The following is a 22676-nucleotide window of genomic DNA, read 5'->3' on the forward strand; positions in this document are numbered from 1 at the left end:
TTTTTTTTAAATCTTCTGGTGATTTATCTAGCTTCAAGTGTGCCACATTATCGCGCGGTGCATTTTAATTCTTGACAGTCTGCAGCCTCGAGCTGTTGCCACAGATCATAGCCTAACCACGAAAATGTTGGCGCTACTTAATCTAAGTGTGTGTGTGCGTGTGTGTGCATGCGCGTGAGTGTGTGTGTGTGTGTGTGTGTGTGTGTGTGTGTGTGTGTGTGTGCATGCGGTGGAAAACCCCTTCCGAATGGTGCCTGAATGGGCACGCTGTACTGTCACAGCCATGTTCCCAGCTGTTGTGTGGCTCCAGCCAAACACCACAGGGCCACTGAGAGGACCAGAGGAAGACGCTGCAGCTCAAGTTACATCCAACGACTGCCCCGCGGCTCGGCTGGTGACCAAAGCATTCTGCAGTCGCACGGTCTCACCGAAGTGTCTTTTTTTTTTGACACATTTAGATCAACAATGCTGTTCGGATGATTCACTCGTCACAGGGTTTTAGTGCAGTAAGCACAGGAAGCTGGACATCCCCTGTTGTAAAAGGAAGTAGGCTGTTGCGAGTGCACAGAACCGACTCAGCCAAACCACCGCGGTGTCTGTGTGTGAATGACACACGCGCATTTTGATCAAATAACTACTTTTAAAGCAAAAATACGAAACCTACGTAAACGTCCTTACATATGATACGTTGAATCCATGAGCAATAACACTTACCGTTGCTCAATTCAACCGGGTTGTTTTATTTTCAGCTACATTCTTACCTAGCTAGCCAGTTATTGCTTTGAGTCTGTCAGTACTTGTGCATCATTTATGGGATAAATGTGGTTGCAATACGTCTCACTTTAAATACTGTATTAGTGAATATTATATTTCTACATATTTGTTTTCTTGCCAAGAATTGGTTGAGAACAATGTTCTCTGTATATATGATAAATATGAAGCGGTCGGTTAGCTTAGCTTAGCACAAAGCTTGGCGGCGGGGCTAACAGCTACACGGTAAATAAGAATCCATCTGGCACATTTTTGTACGCCTTGAACAGACAACATATGACTGTTAAGTGAGCTTTAGACGGGAAGAGGATATTGTAACATTGGGCAAAGATGGGCTAGCTGTCTAGCTAATTTGGCTAGTAGCAACATATTTAGTGCAAAAAACAAAATGCATTTCCTAAAATATAGAATTATTTTCATGTATATTTTGCATTTAGTCTTGGTGGTCTGTTTCAAATCTTTTCACCAAAAGCAGAGGTTATCAAGCTTTATATTAAAAAAGTAAAGAAAGGACTACCTCAAAGACATAATGACACCAGGCAGCATCACATGCTAACTTACTCATCAGCTAACCGTGGAAGATCTTTGTGGCTGAATTAGTTTCAATAATTAATTTAATTTACATATGTCTCGAGTTCATGTGCCCACAGAACGATTGGTTGTTATTTGGGCTTTAAAGGGCAACTTTAGCATGTCGTCTATCGGGCCTCAGTAATGCGAAGAAGGCCTTTTAGAAATACACTCAGCCCCTAAAAAGGCCACGAGCTGTCTGCTGGGGATTCTCCCCTTCCGCCACACACACACCCACACGTTTATAACAGTGTCTATAAGTGACTGAACTTCCACGCAGAAAGACGCGCTACCCACCGGTCTGAGAGTGGAAAGAAATAGGTCACAAGTCCCCGTCCCCGTCCGTCCCCCCACCTGAGTGTCTGGGAACTTTTCTAAGAAACAAAAGAATTAATAAGAAAAAAAGTCAGGTGACGGCGGAAGATCAGTTCCTGTTGGAAACTAGACTCAAAGCGTCAGGAAGTACTGCTGTAGCCGCCGTGGACTTTTAACAAAGAGGGAAAACTTCAGCCCGACACTTATCCAGACAAACGCAGAACGGATAGATATACGGCCTTTAATCTTATGGGTATCCCAAAAGAACGGGAATTTCCCGCCATCACGAGGGAATTCCCAAAAAAGAAAAAAAGCAGACGAGTTTTATTATTTGAAAATAAGAGCGTTGTCGACTTGAGCGGATCATCTTTGATTTACTGTACGATTATGTCAGGTAGATTGTATTAATGTTGGATGGGAAAGGATTTTATTTTAATTGTGTGTGTGTGTGTGTGTGTGTGTGGATTCCCTCTGTAAGTGTATGTGATCCTGAAGCGCTCCAGGCAGTCGACAAGGAAAAGATCAGCATTCTGATTACAAGCCACAAGCCAGCTATGATCCCTTCGAGTAATCCTATTGGCACTCGGCCGTCGTTGTCAGACCATCGTGTGTTTCCCTCGTCAACCCAGATGTTTGTTTTACAGCAAAGGTCAAAATAAGGAAACATTGGAAATGTACTTATAAATCTATTATTAACTGAGGAAAAGGGTCGTCTCAAGTTGCTCTTATCTGCAATCTGCGCCAATGTTGTGTTTTATTTAGATCACGGCCCACATACGTCCCTCAGACATGTCGGCCGGTGTTTTTTGGCTCGTCTACGTTAGCGTAGTTTTGCGGGGCATTTGATCAAATGCGGTAGATCCCATCTTACATCACTGGTGACTGAGAGACAAACATGATTCATACCTGAAATAAATTATGAGTCAGCCGGGCTCTGGTGGCTCTCACAGACCAAGAACATTTTGTCTTCTCTTGAATGAAGTACCTTTACCACAGTTTTCTCAATCATCAAATTTTGTAGGAGTGGTAATGTTTCATTGTGAAATCTCTCGGTTTTTAAGAGACAAGTCACTCTTTGAAAAGTTGAGAGGAAGCAGTCTGAGGAACACAACTGTAACTCACTTCCTCTACACATCCATTTGGCTTTGAACATACTGTACTTTCACAGCATGTTTTAACTTTTTTTTTTTTTTAAACCAGGAGCTCCTTATTCCAAGTTTCATTTTCTGTGAGAATTCAAATATGTGACTATTCTTCATCTTTAAATGTTATGTCTCATCTTTGTGCATTGATGCAAATAGATGTAAAATGAGGTTTACCGCTGCCGATGTCCCGTCAGTGCTTTGCAGTGAAACGCACGCATTAGCTCATCTACATCCAGATAAGCCTGACCTCATTTCACACGGAGGGAATGTACTTGATTTCAAAACTGCCTCAAATCAATTTTCCCGAGAGCGTCATGTGCATATATTTAACCCGATCGCATCTACATGCCGCGATTACAGTGGCCTCACGGATTGATTATGACCGTCAATTAGTGGATTTCCCCCCAAAAAAGGGAACACGTATTTGAGGGTGTGGCGCACCCGGCAACCTTGTGTGGCCGCAAAACAGCAACAGTGGGTGAGAATTCCCGCGGCGGCGTCACGCGCTACATTCACCCGTCCCACATGGGCGGGCGGCAAGTGACCTTGAAAGGGATTTAAAAGGGACTTAAAAGGGACTTATCCTGGATGAATTTGTCACTTGGGCGAAGTACAATCCTTTGTTTCCTGTTGAATATGACATTGCAGCATGTTAGCTTAGCATAGCACAAAGACTGAAAAAGGGTGATGTGGGCAGATCGTTAGCCCAGCTCTGTCCAACGATAACAACGTCCGCCAACCGCCACATTTAAAACTCACTCATCAACACGCTACATCTTGTTTGTTTTAATCCGTACCAAAAAAGAAGGGAGTGTTAAGATGTGAAAGATAAGCTGTTGGACGGCGACGTGCCAGACCGTTTCTTTTCTACCTGGAAAGAAGCTGCTGGTCCGTGAAACAGCCAACTGTCATTTTTTAACGAGCCATTCTTTTTTTTTAAACAGATGACGCGCAAATTTGTGTGTTTTGTGAATACGCTTCCGTCCCAAAACTATTTATTTGCATGCATGTGTCGTTTTAAGTGTCCATGCCCTTTTGAACTTTCTACAGTGTGTATGAAATAAGATTTGACACAAGACGCATCATCCTGCCATACTACTGTATTCCATCTTTCAAAAAAGAAAGACAAGATTTAATATTACTTAACAATATGTTAAAAGTAGCCAGTTTGGCTTCAGTGTTAATACAATATACACTCTATAACAGATTGATAGTGTGAGTATTGTTCTTTTTTTCGATTTCATTCTGAAAGTATTCTGATACAAGCTGGCTACAGGTCAAAAAATAAAGAAAACAAAAACTGTAACTGGTACACTTTTACTCAACAGTTTGTTAAACAGAACTTAAAACCCCCCCAAATAAAAAAAAATAAAATAAAAAAAGAACATTGTCAAGTATTACGCTTTCCTCCTTTCTGTGAAACAGGGTGGTTGGGGGTGGGGGTTGTGGTGGGGAGGGTGGTTGGGACCAGCTGACCAAGCCCATTCCCTTGTCAATCATGTGGATGAGATGCCGTGCGAGGAACGGGAAACGATGGGATATTAAGCCACAATATCTCAAATACAGCTTTTAATTCATTACATTTCTCTTCCTTTTTTTTTTGGTGTAGTTTCCATTGTCTCTTTTTTTTTGTTGGAAGGAAACCATCCAGACATAGTAAGCATCTTTTGACTACAGGTAAGCCATTAAAAGAAAAATAATTTCAGACCATGGCCTTTTTTCTTTTTTTTTTTAAAGTCAAAAGAAATGCCCGACTCGGACTAAAAGCACACAAGCACGCAAGGAAAATTAAATCAAGATGTAAAGTAGCATTTTTGTGATTCTTTTGTGTCATTTAATGAAATTTTTGTTTTCAGTTCTGCAGGTGGATCGATCCAGATGGGTCCCGTGTTGGAACCCCACAGCGACAAGAACAAAGCAAGGCAGCGTGGGTGTGATTTGCGCACAGCGGGAGAGAAGTTCTGGGAGGACAACAGCTGGGTGGAGGTAAAGGGATGAGCATGGGGGTGTGTGGGGGGGAAACGTGTGGGTTGGTAGAGCTGTTAACGGTACTGATTGTGTCCCAACAGTCACTGACCAACAGCCTCAATGTGCAGCGAACGGAGTTTCTTCAAACTAAAGTTTGCCCAGTTGATGGAGAGCCGTTGGCGGGGCTGCCGGGCAGAATCCAAGCAAAACCTGCAGGAGAAACCAAAACAAAGAAACATGAACCTTCTGAAGAGCAACGTCATTGTTTTTAACGGTAACCGGGGAAGTTTTGTGTGAGATTTCTTGGCAGAACACATTGCGTGTAGCTCTGAGGTCAAATAAACCTGTTCAACTGGCAAGACAAATTTCGATGATTAAAAAAACAAAAACGTTGTTTATATCCTTGTTTGGTTGCCAGCGGTTGTCTTTTTCCTCGTCTTAGCTGGCCAATCAATGTTCGTCTACCTCATTGTTATTCAACTGTCAATCAACAGAACAGGGTGGGAGCTATATATATATATATATATATATATATATATATATATATATATATATATATATGGCAATACGCATACCTTTTGAAATACTCCACCTCCCTCTCCGTTTCATCCATTTCAGTGGTATCCAAGTCGATGTCTTTAGGCAAGAATACGTCATCTAAAACAAAACAACACAAATGCATTTTAGTTGCTGCGATGTTTAATATATTAATAACTTTTGTAAGTGTATTATTAGATCTGTCTCCGAGAGGAACTTCGACACGCGTGGCTGCTTAATGTGCATCTTTGGGGTGGCGCTTGAGTTGGAAATTGGGTGTAGACGGGTTTGTCAGAGGAATAAAAAGTGGAAAAGTCCCGCACACTGTAGCAGCCACATGTGAGACTGGCACCGTGCCAGTGAAAACAAGAAAAAGAAGCTTGAATGCAAATAAGGGCACAAGTGCAACCCTAATATTTGTGACGCATTGTCTGTCTCTGTCTCTCTCTCACACTCACACACACACACACACACACACACACACACACACACACACACACACACACACACACACACACACACACACACACACACACACACACACACACACACACACACACACACACACACACACACACACACACACACACACACACACACACACACACACACACACACACACACACACACACACACACACACACACACACACACACACACACACACACACACACACGTTTCACTCTTTTACCCTTCATGTTTTAATGCTATGTAAACATATCGATAGTCAGAAAAATACTATGTCTTTACATTATGTACAAGGTGTATTACGAACCAGCGAAGTTGCAGCTCCGTGCGATGCAATGTAGGAAAAGTTTCTACGACTCTCTATTTACAATCGAGAAGTTTCTACTGGTGACGGGTCGGCTACATGAAGCTGTAAGGCCGTTAATGCACTGTGGTGAGGGTTGCTGCCAGCAAGGCAACGCACTGTGGTGAATGTTGCTGCCAGCAAGGCAACGCAACACACTGTGGTGAGTGTTGCTGCAAGCTAGGCAACGCATTGTGGTGAATGTTGCTGCCAGCAAGGCAACGCACTGTGGTGAATGTTGCTGCCAGCTAGGCAACGCACTGTGGTGAATGTTGCTGCCAGCAAGGCAACGCAACACACTGTGGTGAGTGTTGCTGCAAGCTAGGCAACGCACTGTGGTGAATGTTGCTGCCAGCAAGGCAACGCAACACACTGTGGTGAGTGTTGCTGCAAGCTAGGCAACGCACTGTGGTGAATGTTGCTGCCAGCTAGGCAACGCACTGTGGTGAATGTTGCTGCCAGCTAGGCAACGCACTGTGGTGAATGTTGCTGCCAGCTAGGCAACGCACTGTGGTGAATGTTGCTGCCAGCTAGGCAACGCACTGTGGTGAATGTTGCTGCCAGCAAGGCAACGCACTGTGGTGAATGTTGCTGCCAGCTAGGCAACGCACTGTGGTGAATGTTGCTGCCAGCTAGGCAACGCACTGTGGTGAGTGTTGCTGCCAGCTAGGCAACGCACTGTGGTGAATGTTGCTGCCAGCTAGGCAACGCACTGTGGTGAATGTTGCTGCCAGCTAGGCAACGCACTGTGGTGAGTGTTGCTGCAAGCTAGGCAACGCACTGTGGTGAATGTTGCTGCCAGCAAGGCAACGCAACGCACTGTGGTGAATGTTGCTGCCAGCTAGGCAACGCACTGTGGTGAATGTTGCTGCCAGCAAGGCAACGCACTGTGGTGAATGTTGCTGCCAGCTAGGCAACGCACTGTGGTGAATGTTGCTGCCAGCAAGGCAACGCACTGTGGTGAATGTTGCTGCCAGCTAGGCAACGCACTGTGGTGAATGTTGCTGCCAGCAAGGCAACGCACTGTGGTGAATGTTGCTGCCAGCAAGGCAACGCACTGTGGTGAATGTTGCTGCCAGCAAGGCAACGCACTGTGGTGAATGTTGCTGCCAGCAAGGCAACGCAATGCAGTTTGAAAGGCAGGTGGTGGGAAATGGTCAGCAGGGCTGAACTGTAGCTGCAGTTTGTGAATCTCATGTCAAACTATAACATACGAGCAATGGAGCTGAACATCATAAATAAAATCTATAATCTATAATATATTTCCCATCCAGGTAGCCGAATATTTGACCGTGATAATTTCTGCTGACCTCGCTATTGCCCGTTGTTTACATGATGCCAGAATAAACTCCTTCATCATTATCAGACTCACGTGAATCAATTTTATTTATCGTTTTGGTTGTTTTATTTAATTTATGTAGAATATTCTAATTAATCTTTCACGTTGCAATTCCAAATTCTTCAAGAATTAAAAGTTCATTGCTCTTTCACAGGGTGTACTTGCCTTTTTGTGCCATTATATTATCATTACATCAGTACACACATTACACACACACACACACACACACACACACACACACACACACACACACACACACACACACACACACACACACACACACACACACACACACACACACACACACACACACACACACACACACACACACACACACACACACACACACACACACACACACACACACACACACACACACACACACACACACACACACACACACACACACACCTCCCCCGTTAAGAACACAGTTTGTGTTTCCCTCCCCAGCATGATGTCTGTGGAGCCACACCTGTCATTTCAGGAGTGAGACAACTGGACATAAACACGCGCACCTGATTCCTCAAAATGTAATTGCGAATTCAACAAAAACCAACCTATTGAGGTGTTCATCTTGTCCCCCTTCTTCTTCTTGCTCTTCTTGGTCTTGCCTTTGGGCTGTGGGGATTCTGCACTGGGCGGTTTGCCGTTCTGCTCAGACAGCGAGGCTGGGGGGGGTGAAGTGGAAGAGTTTGACCCAGGTGGACTTCGCCTGTCTTCCTTTGTTCGGGTCAGCGGTTGTTGTGGTTGTAGCTGCTGATGCTGCCTTTTCCCACTGGCGCCTCCAAAGTTACACCTGTCCTCCCTCCTTGGTTCAGTGGTCGGGAGGGGAGCCAGGGCCTCGGCGGGCCTGATTCGCATCGTTTTGATGTCTGGTGTAGCGGGGGCCGTGCCATTCGCTAGCTTTGCTGCCACATCTGGGCTCTTGGGTAGCTCTGGGGCTTTCTTTACAGCAGCCTCACACGTGGCCACCTTCGCAGACTGCATGGCCTTCACTTTACCGTTGACCTCCAGCCGGGATGTAGGAGTGCCATTGTGGAGGACGGCCTGACAGTTGGGGATGTTGGTCTCGGTAGAAAAGCCCCTCTCACTCGCGTGTCGTGGGCTGTGCTGTGTGTTGGGGCGGGGGAGGGGGTCTATTCTGGGTTCCTTCTTTTCGGGAAGCCTGATGAGGCTTTGAAGCAGTGAGTGTGACTTTCCGTTCTGTAGGTTATCTAAGACGTTCTGAGCTGTCTGTTTGAGGGGCTGCGGGTTGTTTGGTGGGGGAGCGGTGTTTTCCTTCGCTTTCTCTTTCTTTTTCTTCTTGGCAGCCCGATGCTGCTGCAGCTCTTGCAGCCGGAGCAGTTCCTTTTGAAGCGCCGCCTCTTCCTCTTGCTGCCGCTGTCGTCGTTGCTGCTCCTCCAACATCTGCTGCTCCTCCCTTTCACGGGCCTCTACCTCCAAACGGGCCTTCTCCTCCATCTGAAGCACACACACAGACATGTACACACTTTGAGCATGACAACTACTACAGTAGTTTAGACTGAATGGATTAACACGTTCATGTCTGTCATTTAAAAAAAAAAAAAAAAAAAAGGCTTGTGAAATAATTGGGAGGAACATTGACCTTCTTTTGTTTATGCCTGGCCCGTTTGGCTGCTTTAGAACTGGAGGCAGGTTTATTGTCAGCGCTATTGATGAACTGCAATAGGTCCTCCACCCGCCTGTGGTCCTCCACCCCTCCATCTCGCTCTATCACCGGTGGCTGCTCCTCCCGTTTAGGCTGCTCCTCCTTACGCTTCGTCAGACGCAAGCGCAGCTTCTCTCGCATCTCTGCATAGTTTCGACTGGTAGGAGCAGCTGGGGGCTGGGAATGAACCGGAGAACGATCAAATTACATTAAGCTAATAATCTATGATTCACTAGATTGTTTGTTTGTTTCACATTATGTACAGGGGGATAAATGCCCATTTATAATATATAAACTAAATGCAGAATTGAAATTCAAAAAGTACTGTATCATGTACATTTGAGGTGAACATGCTAATTACAGTGTGTAATAAGGGTGTGCCTCTTACCCCGCCATGCCCGAAGAACTCGCAGTAGCAGCAGTCACAGTACTTTCCTTCTTTCTGGTTGGTGGAGGTGGAGGTGGAGGAGCTATGCTCGGAGCAGCTGTCCTCGTCCTGACTCTCCTCCCCATCGTACGGCTGGTGCTCGTAGGCCCCATTCCCCTCGCAGCGATGGCCTTCACAGTCTGGATCACTGAAAGGAATCGTACTTAAAACTGGTCCCCGTCACAAACAATCGATCCGTCTCAGTCATTGGTATTACGTCTGATTAATGTCCTTGTGTGAGCCTGTGGGACATGGTGGTGGTCTTACCTGCAGACACTGGGTGGGGCACTGACGGGACCGTCTGCTGAGGAGCTCGGTGGCTCGGCGGGCGGGAGGCACAAACCCTGGTGGGTCTCCATGAAGTCCGGGGCCGGAGGAGCCATCTTTGGAAAGGGCTGGGATCCCATTGTGGGAAGGTGCGTGGTGGGTGCTGGGGGCAGGGTGGGGGCCGAGAGTGGAGGGAGGGAGGTCAGTCCTGTGGGACAGTTTCTTGAAGGGGCTGGAGCGGGTTGCCTATGGTCCTCTTTACCTAGATTGTGAAATACATCGTCTGGAGGAAACAAAGATATATTGGTTGAGAGCATTGTTTCGTTTTTCTTTGTTCTTAAAAAAAACATGCAGTTAATCACAAAGTTATCAGAAAATTAAATGGCACTTGTATTTTGATTGGGAGGTTAAAAAAGGAAAAAACATTTTCCCTGATGGGTCATAACCCTGGAATGACTGATAATTTTTTTGTTTTTAATTTTAGTGCCCATGAATCGATCAACATCAGTGCAAACCTAAGAGTTGCTCCTACCTATATTACCTAAAGAGTTGGGTCTTTTAGATGCTAGGTGGATGGGGGGGTTATTACTTGACTGGACAGTGGTGGCAGTGCAGGACACGGAGGACGTGGAGGCGGAGGTGGCCATCACTACTCGGTTGGTCTCCATGAAGGCATCCTGGAAATTGTAGAGACACTTCTTCTTGGCACCGCTCTTCTTCTGCTGTTTGGCTTCTGAAGAGGAGCATGATGACGACGACGACGACGACGACGAAGACGATGACAATGACGAGGAAGCGCAGCAGGAAGGGGGCAGAGGGGTGGGCAGCGAGGGGTGCTCCCCTTGGGGGCCGATCGATGACGTTGGGGGGAGGGGCATGTCGGCGAGGGGTGGGCCGAGCATGTCACCTGTTGACAGATAATGACGGACAACTCAACAGTGTTTGACTTGCTGGATTTATTTGCGTCTGGATTATTTCTGCAGTGGCAGAGAGGCTCACCTGGAAGGGACTCGGGCAACAGGACAGATGGATTCCAGCTCTTCATAACAGCAGCGTCCCAAAGGTTCTCAAACTTGAGCGAGAGGCACTGCAGCGAGCTGTTCCAGTCGCCAGCGCCACATGCACCGCCAAAGCAGTTCTGGTAAACGTGCTCCGGTAACGACGGGCTGAAGGCCGGTTGCTTGGCCGCCGAGTGGTTTGATGTCGGGTTTGGAGGCAAAGGCTTAAGAAAAGAGGAAATAAGATACAAAACAAGTCCTGTCACTAGTTTGGGAGAAACTGATTTGAGCTGGTGTATGAATACAGTTTGGAATTGTCTTCAACTTGGATTGGTTCAGCCTGCCCCCTTGTGGCAGACAATTAAAACTGCAGGGAGACGAAGTGAAACTAGAATACAACTCAGTGTTGTTACTGGAAACTTCAAACAATCCCCAGTGATAAGGACATTAATAAATGTTCCCTTAAAAAGGTGCTCTCATAGCTATTTTACACACGAGTATAAAGAAAGTAATCACCTTGTTGTGTGTGAGAGGAGGACTGGGAGGGTAGAGTGTAGGGTGCAGCAGGGGCCGGGAGAAGTTGTGTAGGGGCAGGTGGCCGTGGATGTGGGGGTAGAGGTGGAGGGCAGGGTGGGTGGGGGGCGTCTTGCTGTCTGTGAAGAACTGGTGTCCAACAGCGGGAGGAGGAGCAGCGTGGAGGCGACTAGGGGGCAGGCATGTGGCAGGGCCGAGGGGGGAGGAGCTGGGGTCTTGGTTGCACACGTGGCACTCGCAGGCATGCTGGACCTGTTCTACCTGAAAGCGGGAACACAAATTAAAAACATGTTCTGTGTGTGTGTGTGTGTGTGCGTGTGCGCGCACGTGCTCCTCTACCCTGCCCGTGTAAGATTATCATCTAGTTATATTTATGCAGAAACAATTAATTGTTCAACAGAAGATTTTATTGGCAGTAATTCTGTGAATCAATTAATCATTTCAGAAATCTTTCAAGCAAAGATGGCAGAACTTCTCTGGTTCCTTTTATTTCAACGTACAAAAATGACATTTAGGAATTTTTTTAAATAACAAAAGATGAATGAATGAAAACTATAGTTAATTGCAGTAATAACTGTGTATGTGCAACAGGTTAATTGACTTTATGTCTGAGCAATCGTAATAAAGAAAGCTTATTAAGCGGCGTTACCACACCTGTTGGTGGTTGTAAGAAGGTGGAGGGCTGATGGTCTTTCCTGAGGAAAGCTCCTCCAGCTGGTCCCTGGGCACCCCACCGACCTCACCGTCAACTTCCTCCTCATCGCCCTCTGATGAGCTGCTGCTGCTGGTCATGTGAGGAGACTGTTGAACAAAGAAGACCCATTTAGGAAACAGGTGAGGAACAGGACACAAAACTGGTAGCCCACTCATAATGAACATCAGTTTCATCATCCAGAAACTCGGCAGGGAAATCCACAACTATTTTTGTAAAGTAATATTCCGCAGCACAGAACTCACCCCTGCCTTTAGTTCCACGTTTTCACATTCCCCATTGATGTCATTATGGAGGCCGTTCACAGCAGCGGTCACAACGCGGTTATCCTCATAACCAGTCATAGGGTAGATGTCCCCGAACTTACTGGACAACGGAGGCACTTCGTCATCATCACTGATACTAAAAGAAGAGGGGACATGAGTAGTTATGTTCGGGGAAAGTGACAGGGGTGATTATTGTTTACAGGAAGAGACGTGCAATTATGATCCGTGCCTAAATGGTTCGTTACAAACCTTAAAACAACCACTTTGATGGGACAGTGACTGGCTAACTTACAAAGTGTTGGTATCGCCTTCAGGCAGAATGAGCCGTGGATGCTGCTGAATGGTGATGGGAGAACTGGAGTTGGAGCCGGAGGCCGAGCTGCCGGAGGAGAGGCTGGGAGGGTGCACCTCCGCCAGGTAGTCGCGGGGCGGCTCGCCCTGCAGGGGCAGCTTGATGTGGAGGTCCTCGGCGATGGGAGAGTCCATGATGCCACAGGTCAGGATGTGGGAGAGACTACAGTCGTCACACGTGCACCTGTTGGTAGTGGTGGGCGATACGGACAATCTAAATATTGCAATAATCATGACCGTGTTATCTTAAATATTGATTTGTTATTAAGTATTCACATCGACTCGTGTTCATCCCCTAAAATCAATGTTCTTCTTTGTGTTTTTTTTTACAACATTAAAAATATATATTTTTTTAATACAATATGAAGAAAAGATAATATGAACAAATTATTACCGAACCTCACATATTGGGGATAAAGGTGTGGCAGAATTAAAAGTCAAGCCTTACTTTGGATAATAATTTGACGAAGAATTACAGATGCATCCATCAACGTTAGAAAACAACCAATAAATGCTAAATGTTCTCACGCTTTAGCTCAATGATTATGTGAGAGTGACGTAATATGGGCTCAATTCCCTGTCAACTCAAAGTTGGGGAATGAAATCGTTCATGGAATACATTTGTCAATAAAAGGCAAGTATATTAAAAATGTGCTATAAAAGCTCATGCCAGTTTCCCGTCCATTGTCACTTCCGTTCTTAAATCGCAGCTTTAAGTCGAAATGTCTCCTTGTCCGTCAGTAAAAATGTAAATGAACTCATCAAAAATACTTTTTCCACGAGTAACTCAGTTATAAGTTATAAATCTGTAATATTTCACAAAGCAGAACTCGAGGTGGGTTTTAGGGAAATAGTGACGAGAGTATCGGTGCAAAAAAAGCAAATGTGTTTACGCTCCAGCTGCTTAAGGACCCCGACCATTAACAAACGGCTGGCTCGAAGATGGCGCGAGCTCTTAAAATGGCGCGATAGTGGAAACGCTGGCTATTGAAAGTGATCTCTGAGTCGTCTGAAGACTCACCTTCTTCGATAATTGCAGTTTGGGCAGTCTGGAATACTCAGACGAGACGAGAGCATCCTCATCGTGTCTGTGAAGTTGTGGTCTCCGGTGGGGGGCTTCTTACTGTTCGGTATCTATAAAGAGAACAACGTCTTTTAAAACATGCTCTGGGAGGCGCAGAACTACACATTTAAATCCGCCATGACGGCTCCGCAACACGGTACCTGCTCTTCTATAAACCTCCTCTGCTTAAAGAACTCCCAGTCCTCCTTGAGCATTCGCTGCTTAGTCTTCAACGTCTGCGAATGGGCAGATAATTAGAAGAGCGTGAACTTCCATGAATTAAAGAACAATTTGAAGATAAAAAAATCATTTCCAAGTCTCTTACGTTTTTGCTTATTAAAGACTTGTGTGGCTCTGTTCTTTGGTTGGTGAGACTCTGACCCTCCACCTTAAAAAGCAGCTGCAAAAGAGTCACATTCGTAAAGCTTTAATTACGCCATCTTCATAAAGTACCACCTCTTTTTTGATAAAAGTACTGCTATTTCCCGTAGCAAATACGTTTATGCTTCGTCTTGGATGCATGTACCTGTTCATCTACATAGTCATCAATCCTCTTCTCACACTCCTGCCATTCAGTAGCCACCGAAGCCATCTCCCGCTGCAGCTGATGGTAGCTTTCTAACAAGGTCCTGTACATATCTTCATTGTAGGAATCATGGGAGGCTGTGCCATGTCTAAAACAAACAAAAAAAGAGGCAGAATAAGATAATTATAAGATTAAAAATAAGTCATTAAAAGACACTTGTATGGTTTAATGGACAAAAGATGTGGAGAATTTGTTTTCACGAAGGCCAACAGTTCATTTGCAACTTTTATTTTCTAAACTTCTGACACATCGGTCCAATTTGGGTCAAGAATAGCAGATTAAGTGATAACGATGGATGAATGACCAATCATATCTTTCATTAAGCTAGTACAACTATATCTTACTTCAGCTGTGCAACCAGTGCAGGTAAATTGCTGTGCAAGATCGGTTCAGAGAACACCAGATTCTCAAAAAGGTGCTTGTTGTGCAGCTCCCACGTCACCTGAAATTTCTGAAGGTGCTCATTTTCCTGAGGAAAAAAACAAAACACACATTTAGAATCATTGGCAGTAACTAAGACTATGAATTGCCTTTGATGCCACCTGCTGGGCAGCTAAAACAACATCTCTGTAATGCTGTAGCTCTGGCTACACACAAGATAAACTGACCAGGGTGAGCAGGAAGCTGCTGATGGTGCGTGCAGCTTGACAGAGGGCGTTGTACTCCTCCAGCAGCAGGGAAATGAACTGGTAGGCCTGAGGAGGACCCAGGGCCGCAGTCCCCGCTGGTCCTGTAGTCTTGGGTCCTGTCGATAGGTGCTTCAGTAGCCGCACCTTCATTTCCAAGACATATTCACGCGCCTGCTGCTCCAACCGTTGATATAGCTGGTAAGGGTCCTTCTCACAGAGCCTACGGGGGTAAACAATTAACCAAATAATCTTAGAAATGGCAAAACAATCAGACTGGACGCATGCGACTCGCCAAATGTAGACTGTGGGCGTAAAGCCCGACATTGGCCGAGAATTTCACGCATCATTCTCCACCTCCCCGGCTATTCTGCGCCATCTATTTTGTGAGGCCTACTTCGCTGCATCCTGTGCTCAACTGTGTGGTTCGCTTTTAGAAATGACTAAGCGAGGAGTATTTTTTCCCCTATACCAGACTGAAAATAGATGCAACCAGACCTTTCTTTAGGAGATGCGTCTTGCTATGCGAGGTTCAGACAGGACAATTTGGCGGAAATGAAAACACTACTAAAACTTGCAAAACAACGGCCATATAAAATGGGTTCTTTCTTAATCTCCCCCGTGTTTAAAATGTTCCCTCAGTGAGTCATAGCAGAGCCGATGGTCCTATTTCAACAGGAAGTACATCGTATCAAGGAAATAATTGATGAGCGTTTACGGGGCTTTTAATCTGACTGATACAGTCGAGGAGGAAGTTGTTTCAACTTGTTGACATCATTCCTTTCGAAGGCCGTCAGGCCGGAAGGTTTTGACAAGAGGCTTTTTATTTTATTTATGCAATAGAGACGCCTCATGGACAAACACTGAAAAGGGAGCAATACGAGTCACTTTACCTATCGACCAGCTCCTTCATGCCCTCCTTGTCCCTCTCCAAGGGCTGGTCATGGTCATCTGCTAACGGTGTTCCGGTCTGGCGGTAGATGCAGCGCACCAGGTAGCGAACCTCCGACCAGTGGTTCTGTAGCTGCTGCGACTCCCTCTCCGATTCAGCAGAGATCTCCCTGTTATCCAGGACATTAAAAAAAAAAGAAAAAAAAAAGATTAAAACAATGCATTGGAATTTAATTCCCTTTCAACGGTGATCCCTCTGAACTGACCGTCTCTCGTTGCAGGCTTCACAGCTGCACACTGTATCAGCAGGCATCGGTGCGGTGAGGTCCGGGGCAGGGAGCATGGGTAGTGTAGGCACAGCAGTGGTCAGTCTGTCCCCCGTGGCTGCCTCCTGGCCCAGGTTTCCGTTACCCACGGGCAGGTGCAAAAGGAAGTCCTGGCTCTGGAGATACAGGTTTTTTTTTTTTTTTTTTTTAAAGCTTTCATCAAGATGCAAGCGAGCAACGTTTTAAAAGAAACTTTAGCAACTTGCTGTGTTGTTTGTCAAGTCAAAAAATATTTCTGTGGATTATGCTGTGACAGTGGTGTAGTGGGGCCCCTTTGTGTGGCGTTTGCATGTTCCCCACGTGACAGCTCGGGTTCACTTCGGGTTCCTCTCAGTCCAAAAACATGCAGTTTAAGATTAATCGAGGACACTAAATTGCCCGTGGGTGTGAATGCGAGCGTGCATGTTAGTCCGTCTCTATTCGTCAGACCTGCAACCATCGCCCAATGTCAGCTGGGAATCGGCTCCCGCGACCCTGAACAGGATAAGCGGTGAAAGTTAATGGATGTTTTGAATCCAAAAAATGCTGCAACAACACATCATACGAGTAGCACGGTAACCGTGAGCATAGCATCATGTGTAATATAATGTATTTGGACGTTTTCTTTTTACATTATTTCCCCAATATTGAAGGATATCTATATGAAGCTGGAACATCAGAGTTCTGGACATTGATATACCTCAGCATTATGTTGCTCCTTGTTCACTACGGCAGCTACAAAGAAGAAATATGTGCTATGAGCCGACCACAAGAAGTCCAGGCCGAGCAGCTCGGACCGGCCAATCAAAGCAGAGTCCTGCGCCCCACCCAACAGGAGTGTCATGGGGCAAGTGTTCTTTAATTGAACCATTGTTAAGTTACACGCCGATATAACAGAGAGAGGAGCCCGGCCCGCCTGGTCTAATTATCGACAAGCTACTGGAGCCAGAATGTTTCTGTCCAGCCGAACCTTCTGCAGCTGTTTCACAGTAAAAGCTTCCCAGTGGTTTGGCTCTGTTTGCTACGGGGCCGTGGTATCATGAGTCAGCATCAACCCCACTGCTGTGAGGATGCAGAGGAACAATACATTAAAGAGGAAACCAAACCCAAACCAAACAAGGCCACGGGCACACCCACTCCCACAACAAGGAAACCAACCACTCCGACATCCCTGACAACTTTAAAATAAAGCCTTATCAATATCATATGGACAAGCTCAGCAATGCAAAAGGTACAACCACTTGAGGTTCTCAATAATGCTTTGAGTAAAACAACGTTGACTAGTGTTAAGAATTCACTTGCATATGTGCAAGTGTAAACTTAGTACAACTTTGAATCAGTGTAGTGTGTCTTTTTAGTACAGAAGTCTTGCACATAACGCGCTGTACGCATGCATTACAATACCAATACCAATATCAAACTCACTATTTGGTGTTTTTAATTTCCTCTATGCTTGATTAATGATTCAGGAACAAGGCAGAACAAGTCAGAGACATGTCATCAATGTGCAAACAGCGAAATGATCCAGAATAGTCCTCTGTCTTAATCCAATTATTGTTGTTAGCAGAGTACAGGCTACAATACTACAAATTATTTCTGATAGACAAGAGTTCACTTGAAGCTCAGTTCCCACAACCGAAATGTAGCAAACGCGCCGCAAAGCAAAGTGCCAGCATAAATATGTAAACAGTAACGACAATCAGCTCTATTTAAAAATGAATAATGAAACTATTGCTTAGAGTAGAGACCACTAACTGCTCATAACTTGCATTTAATCAAATAGTAAAAACTATTTGCAATAAAAGGGAGTCATTCCAGTGTATAGTAATGACTTTGTATTCCAGTAAAAATGTTTAATCACAAGATGTTTCCACTTCTACAAGCTGAGCACATAGCCAGGCTGTCGGACATAAAGAAGCTCTTCACATGAAGCGGCATTAGTCTCAGACATTATACCACATAGGCCAGAGAGCATATTTACAGCCATGTAAATCTGATGTGTGAAGCAGATCCAACTCCAAAAGTGTAAAGAGCATTACGGTCACACATACTGAAAAGAACATAGTAGTCGATCCACTGCATTGTCCTTCGTTTAAAAAAAAAGAAACATGACAGAATTTGCATATTTGGGCCTAATTACTATTATTTAGCTGCAATTCACAATGAAGCAAAGTTAACCAAATGTTAAATGATATGTTGTTTGTAACATGTTTGTTATTGACAACAGCTGTTTCTTCTAGCTGCTCCGCTTCTCTGGCATAGAAACGGATGTGAACGCGAGAGCGACGCCATCCACTGAGAGAGGGGCTGCAGCTGTGCGAGTTGAAACGGCAGATATATCCGCGCTGAGGCGGATGCCGATTGGAAACTGTGGAATCATTCAAAAGAACTGGAGGACCCGCAGTTCTCTCACTACACACACACGTCGTCTTTCAACTTCAAACACCTTCCCCAAAACTTCAAAACTCTCTCTGTACCGCGGTGCCTTACCCCCAAAGACTGCTCCAGAGCAGTGTGTCGGTCCTCCTTCTCCACTGTGCGCCTGCAGTCAGAGCACACCCACAGGGGCAGCTGGAGGGCGCTGGGCGTCTTGTTGGCCTGCGCCGTACCGTTCAGGCCCGAGATCCCCGCCTCCGGAGGCACGGAACTGTCTTTGCGCTCACATCGGCATAAGAGGCAGCTATCGCCGGCCGTGTAAGGGGCCCGCTGGTTCAAGCCGAACGTGAATGGGGTCTGAGAGGAAGTAGCAAGAGAACACATAAGCATTCACTGTAATAATACATTTATTTATTTATTCATAACGTGCTATTTTGACAGTAAAACTGAATATTTGTAAATAGAACAAAACACAGTGAGATTGCAGTTATTCGTTATGGAAAAAAAAAAAAAGAATTCTCAAGGATTAACCAAATACAGTAGAACTGCTTGATATCTAGCAGGTCACACTCCTTTGGAAGCCATTGCATTCTGGGTATGCCAGCTGTCTAAACTGCCCCTCTGCACACCATTAAATCCCTGGAACTTGTTCTTAATGTGCAGCCTCCTCGTTGAGTGAACCACAGAGTGGCACAAACGCATAATTACAGAAGTTTCAATTAATGATCTCCACAACGTTTGTAAGAGAGCAAAATGCCTTTGGGGCAAAAAAAATAATAATAAGCGGTTGGCTTTGGATCTATTTCGGCAACATGTTATAGGTGTACCAGTAGTTTCCAGTTATTCAGCCTCAGTCACTCCTCCAGGAGGGTTATTTTCTGCGGATTATCTCATCTTGCTTGTATATTTTGGTATACTGGAAATGTCAGACGGGGTGTAACAACTAAAATAATTGGATTCAATCCAGTATAATTGTGTCACATTTGAATACATTTTTAACACAACATGGAGCAGTACCCTACAATGCAAAAAGCACCCTACAATGTTCCTCCCATTTTTATTTTTTGCCTGACCTATTTAGAGTAATTTATTGTCTGCACAACATAAGCGGGGTGAACAACATAACAAAAACAACCAGGTGGTGACAAAAACACAATGCAAAAAAATAAAAGCAAAAGCCACTTTATATTTTGGACACGTGTTTGTATGTGCTGAATAACATATATATATAGTTCTTAACAATACACACAAAACACATTGTTACAGCCCAAAATGATTACTTAATACCGTGATGCACAAAAGCAGTACAATGTATTTGAACATGTTTGGTAATGCACATGTCAATACTTTGTTAGAGCTGTCAATAAGTCTAGTTTTGATAGAACATTTTGGCTTTTTGACAAGAGATTTTACTGAGATACGGGCAAGGATCCTTATATTTGGAAAGGCATTCAATCAAAAAGCACATATTTGGATATAATGTTAGTCATTAACTGTCCTGATGCTGTGACATTCAGTTCAGTAGGTTATCTATGTTTGTGAATATTGATTTAGATCTTAACAACAGGACAACATAAAGTTTGGTTGAGGTCAAATTGTTCATGCAAGAAAAAGGTTTTGATGACAGTCACTTTACATATGGCTAGCTGCTAAAATAGTGCTGATGAGGCATATGCAGCTTTCCAACACTGCCGTCAAAAAAAAAGTGCTGCAGAGACTGAAATCGCTGCTGTAATTGATCACTTAAGGCGGGCTGCTAATACGACGAGACTGGTTCCAGTCACGTTCCAGATGTGATGCGTAAATACAGATGTTGAACCATCTTAATGCCATGCTGCCGCAGAACGCACAACTGTTTGGCGCCCATCAGAATGTTACGTATTCTTGATATTTGTGACAGTTACGTCACTTCTGACACTAAACGTTAGAAATGTTATGTGTAAAGGTGAATAAATGAAGAGCAACGTAAGCCTCCTTCCCCATCGAGTGCGCCTAAAGTTCTGGCACAAAAGGCGTAAAATGTGTTGGGACGAAAGGGGCACGGCTTCGAAGGACACATCTATAACTGTGGCCTTAGACGAACTTTCGGAAACACCTGATGTGAATTTACCTGGAGGACCCCGGAGAAGTCAGCATTCACCGGTCCTTCCGTAAACTGGGGTGTAACACTGTTGCTTACCTGAGGGACACAAACAACTCAATTGTTTACATAGAACTTCCACACTTGATTAATCAAGAGTTAGTGTAATGGCAATTATTACTGTTGTAAAGTAGATGCGTTTACAATCTTCTAAAATGTGTGAAGTAATACCGCGAAGACCCTGCTCAGGGAAGACAGCTAGACTACAACATAAACATAATGGGTCCTGAACAGATGGTGAGGCGTGTGTCCCCACTTGTACTTGGTAGTATCTACTTGAGGTTGGCAGTTTGCGTAACAACTGATTGACCCAAAAAACCAACAGACTAACTTTTGAACCTACATCTTTGAGTTTAACTCTCAAAACAGATCGGTGACAAAGAAATTAGCTCACATCTCATGTGTGTCATTTTAACGTGTGGCTTGTGTGCCTACTTCTGTGACAATGGCGTAAAAAACAAACTAAGCTACTTTGGACATATGCAGGTAGTGCGTTTGTTTCGCATGTTGTCTGGTGAACACCACCAGATTAAACTCTTTATAAAACAGCCAGAAACGTGGAAGGTCAGCTTGTACACATCGAGGCCCGACGGAGCTGAAGTTGTCAGTCCTCCTCACTGTTAGCATTAAGCTAGCATTCATGTTTATCTGCGTAAAAGCAGCCCCGCGGTCCAACAGTGTTGAACCTTATCACACTCGTAATTAATCTCCACCTAACGTACCTGAACTACATTTGCTAAAAACAACAACAACAACAACAACAAATAACGCGTATTGCGTGACTTAAGTTGTTGTCGACTCAGCTGCGATACCTCAACTTGAGCTAACGAGGGTAGTCACAGCGCACAAGTAGCCCGACGCTAATGTTTACGACAGTGTAACACAGATATAACGAGGCCAGTTACACTACACGACTCCATAACAGACACTGCGCACCACGAAGCAAAAAAAAAAAACAACAACCCTCATTTATCTGCATTTAAACCTGGTCATTTCCAGCTGCGCATATTTTAGTTCGCTAGCTGCCCTCCTCGCATCGCTTGTCGGGCCCAAATCAGATTTGTGTCGTTGATACCGCTGCTTAGCTAGTCGCCCCCCCACACCCCCTCCCCGTTTTGACATCCGCCGGTTCACAACGCGTGACACTCTCACCTCTCCGTTGATGCCCGCGATGGACCCGATACTCCCGGTGCCCGCACTGCCGGTTGTTAAAAAGCTGACGACCGAGGCAGGTGTCGCTGTCCCCGCACAGCCCAGGGCCGAGGCAACCCCGGCCTTGCCACCGCTGGTATTGCAGACAGCGCTGCAACTGCTGCCACCGCCCCGCTTGTTCTTCCTGCGTTTAGCCCCTCGCTTAGCATCGGTTGGACTCATTCTTTTTTCCCCCACGAAATGAAGCGAGACAACGCGCCGTCCGGACGTGGCGGGGTCTCGGGTGGAATGCCTGGCGCGATCACTCGGGTGTGAATCCGGGACAGCGATTTAGAGACTCCCCAAAAACGACAGACAGTCAGTTCCATCAAAGTGCAAACCGACTTCATAGATTCCAATATGGCCTCTAGCTGTGCTGCCTTCAACTAGGGGAGCTTGCGTTGCAACGCAACTGTACGTCTCCCTCGCGGGGGCTTCTGGGAAATTGAGTTTGTTGTGGGATATTACGTGTAGCAAAGTTTAGTGAGGGGGGGGGGGGGGACAACCCAAAAGGTGTACCGTTGGTTGTAGCAGATTGATGACTTAGACATTTAAGAAATATTTAGATACAAATTGGCAGTACATCAAAAGTTATAGGAAAATGTGATAACATGTAATAGCAATGTTTTTGTACAACGGTTTCTACTAACATGTTATATTTTAATTATTTAGCTATGACAGACCATTTGAGGGAAGGGCGTACATCATAAATATTGATTATGTGGGACACATTTTATATTCACAAGTTTACAAGCCAAAGACCCACTTATGTGTGTGTTTTACAAAGAGTTTGAAATGTATCTTAAATGCTGTTCCAA

The 22676-nt window shown here is 45.1% G+C and overlaps 1 protein-coding gene across 4 annotated transcripts; it reads right to left on the reverse strand.

Annotated features, from left to right (window-relative positions):
- Positions 1 to 3886: 3886 nt before the first annotated feature.
- Positions 3887 to 22268, reverse strand: fam193a (family with sequence similarity 193 member A). 4 transcript variants are annotated; one of them, XM_034534558.1, is made up of 23 exons: positions 21820 to 22268; positions 20638 to 20706; positions 18642 to 18884; positions 16113 to 16288; positions 15849 to 16016; positions 14938 to 15178; positions 14674 to 14798; positions 14270 to 14417; positions 14069 to 14143; positions 13905 to 13979; positions 13702 to 13814; positions 12622 to 12864; positions 12309 to 12465; positions 12006 to 12152; positions 11334 to 11612; positions 10819 to 11041; positions 10409 to 10726; positions 9820 to 10102; positions 9514 to 9700; positions 9063 to 9302; positions 8014 to 8917; positions 5345 to 5426; positions 3887 to 4979 (listed from the first exon to the last, which is right to left on the reverse strand). In XM_034534558.1, the coding sequence occupies exons 1-23, from the start codon at positions 22039 to 22041 to the stop codon at positions 4871 to 4873; spliced, it is 4827 nt and encodes a 1608-aa protein (XP_034390449.1). In that variant the 5' UTR covers positions 22042 to 22268; the 3' UTR covers positions 3887 to 4870. The 4 variants fall into 4 exon arrangements, with proteins under 4 accessions (XP_034390449.1, XP_034390443.1, XP_034390435.1 ...); XM_034534552.1 differs by having other exon boundaries at positions 10361 to 10726; XM_034534544.1 differs by having other exon boundaries at positions 10352 to 10726.
- Positions 22269 to 22676: the final 408 nt, after the last annotated feature.

This window comes from Cyclopterus lumpus, chromosome 1 (genome assembly GCF_009769545.1).
Source record: "Cyclopterus lumpus isolate fCycLum1 chromosome 1, fCycLum1.pri, whole genome shotgun sequence".
In the NCBI taxonomy this organism is placed as follows: Eukaryota; Metazoa; Chordata; class Actinopteri; order Perciformes; family Cyclopteridae; genus Cyclopterus; species Cyclopterus lumpus.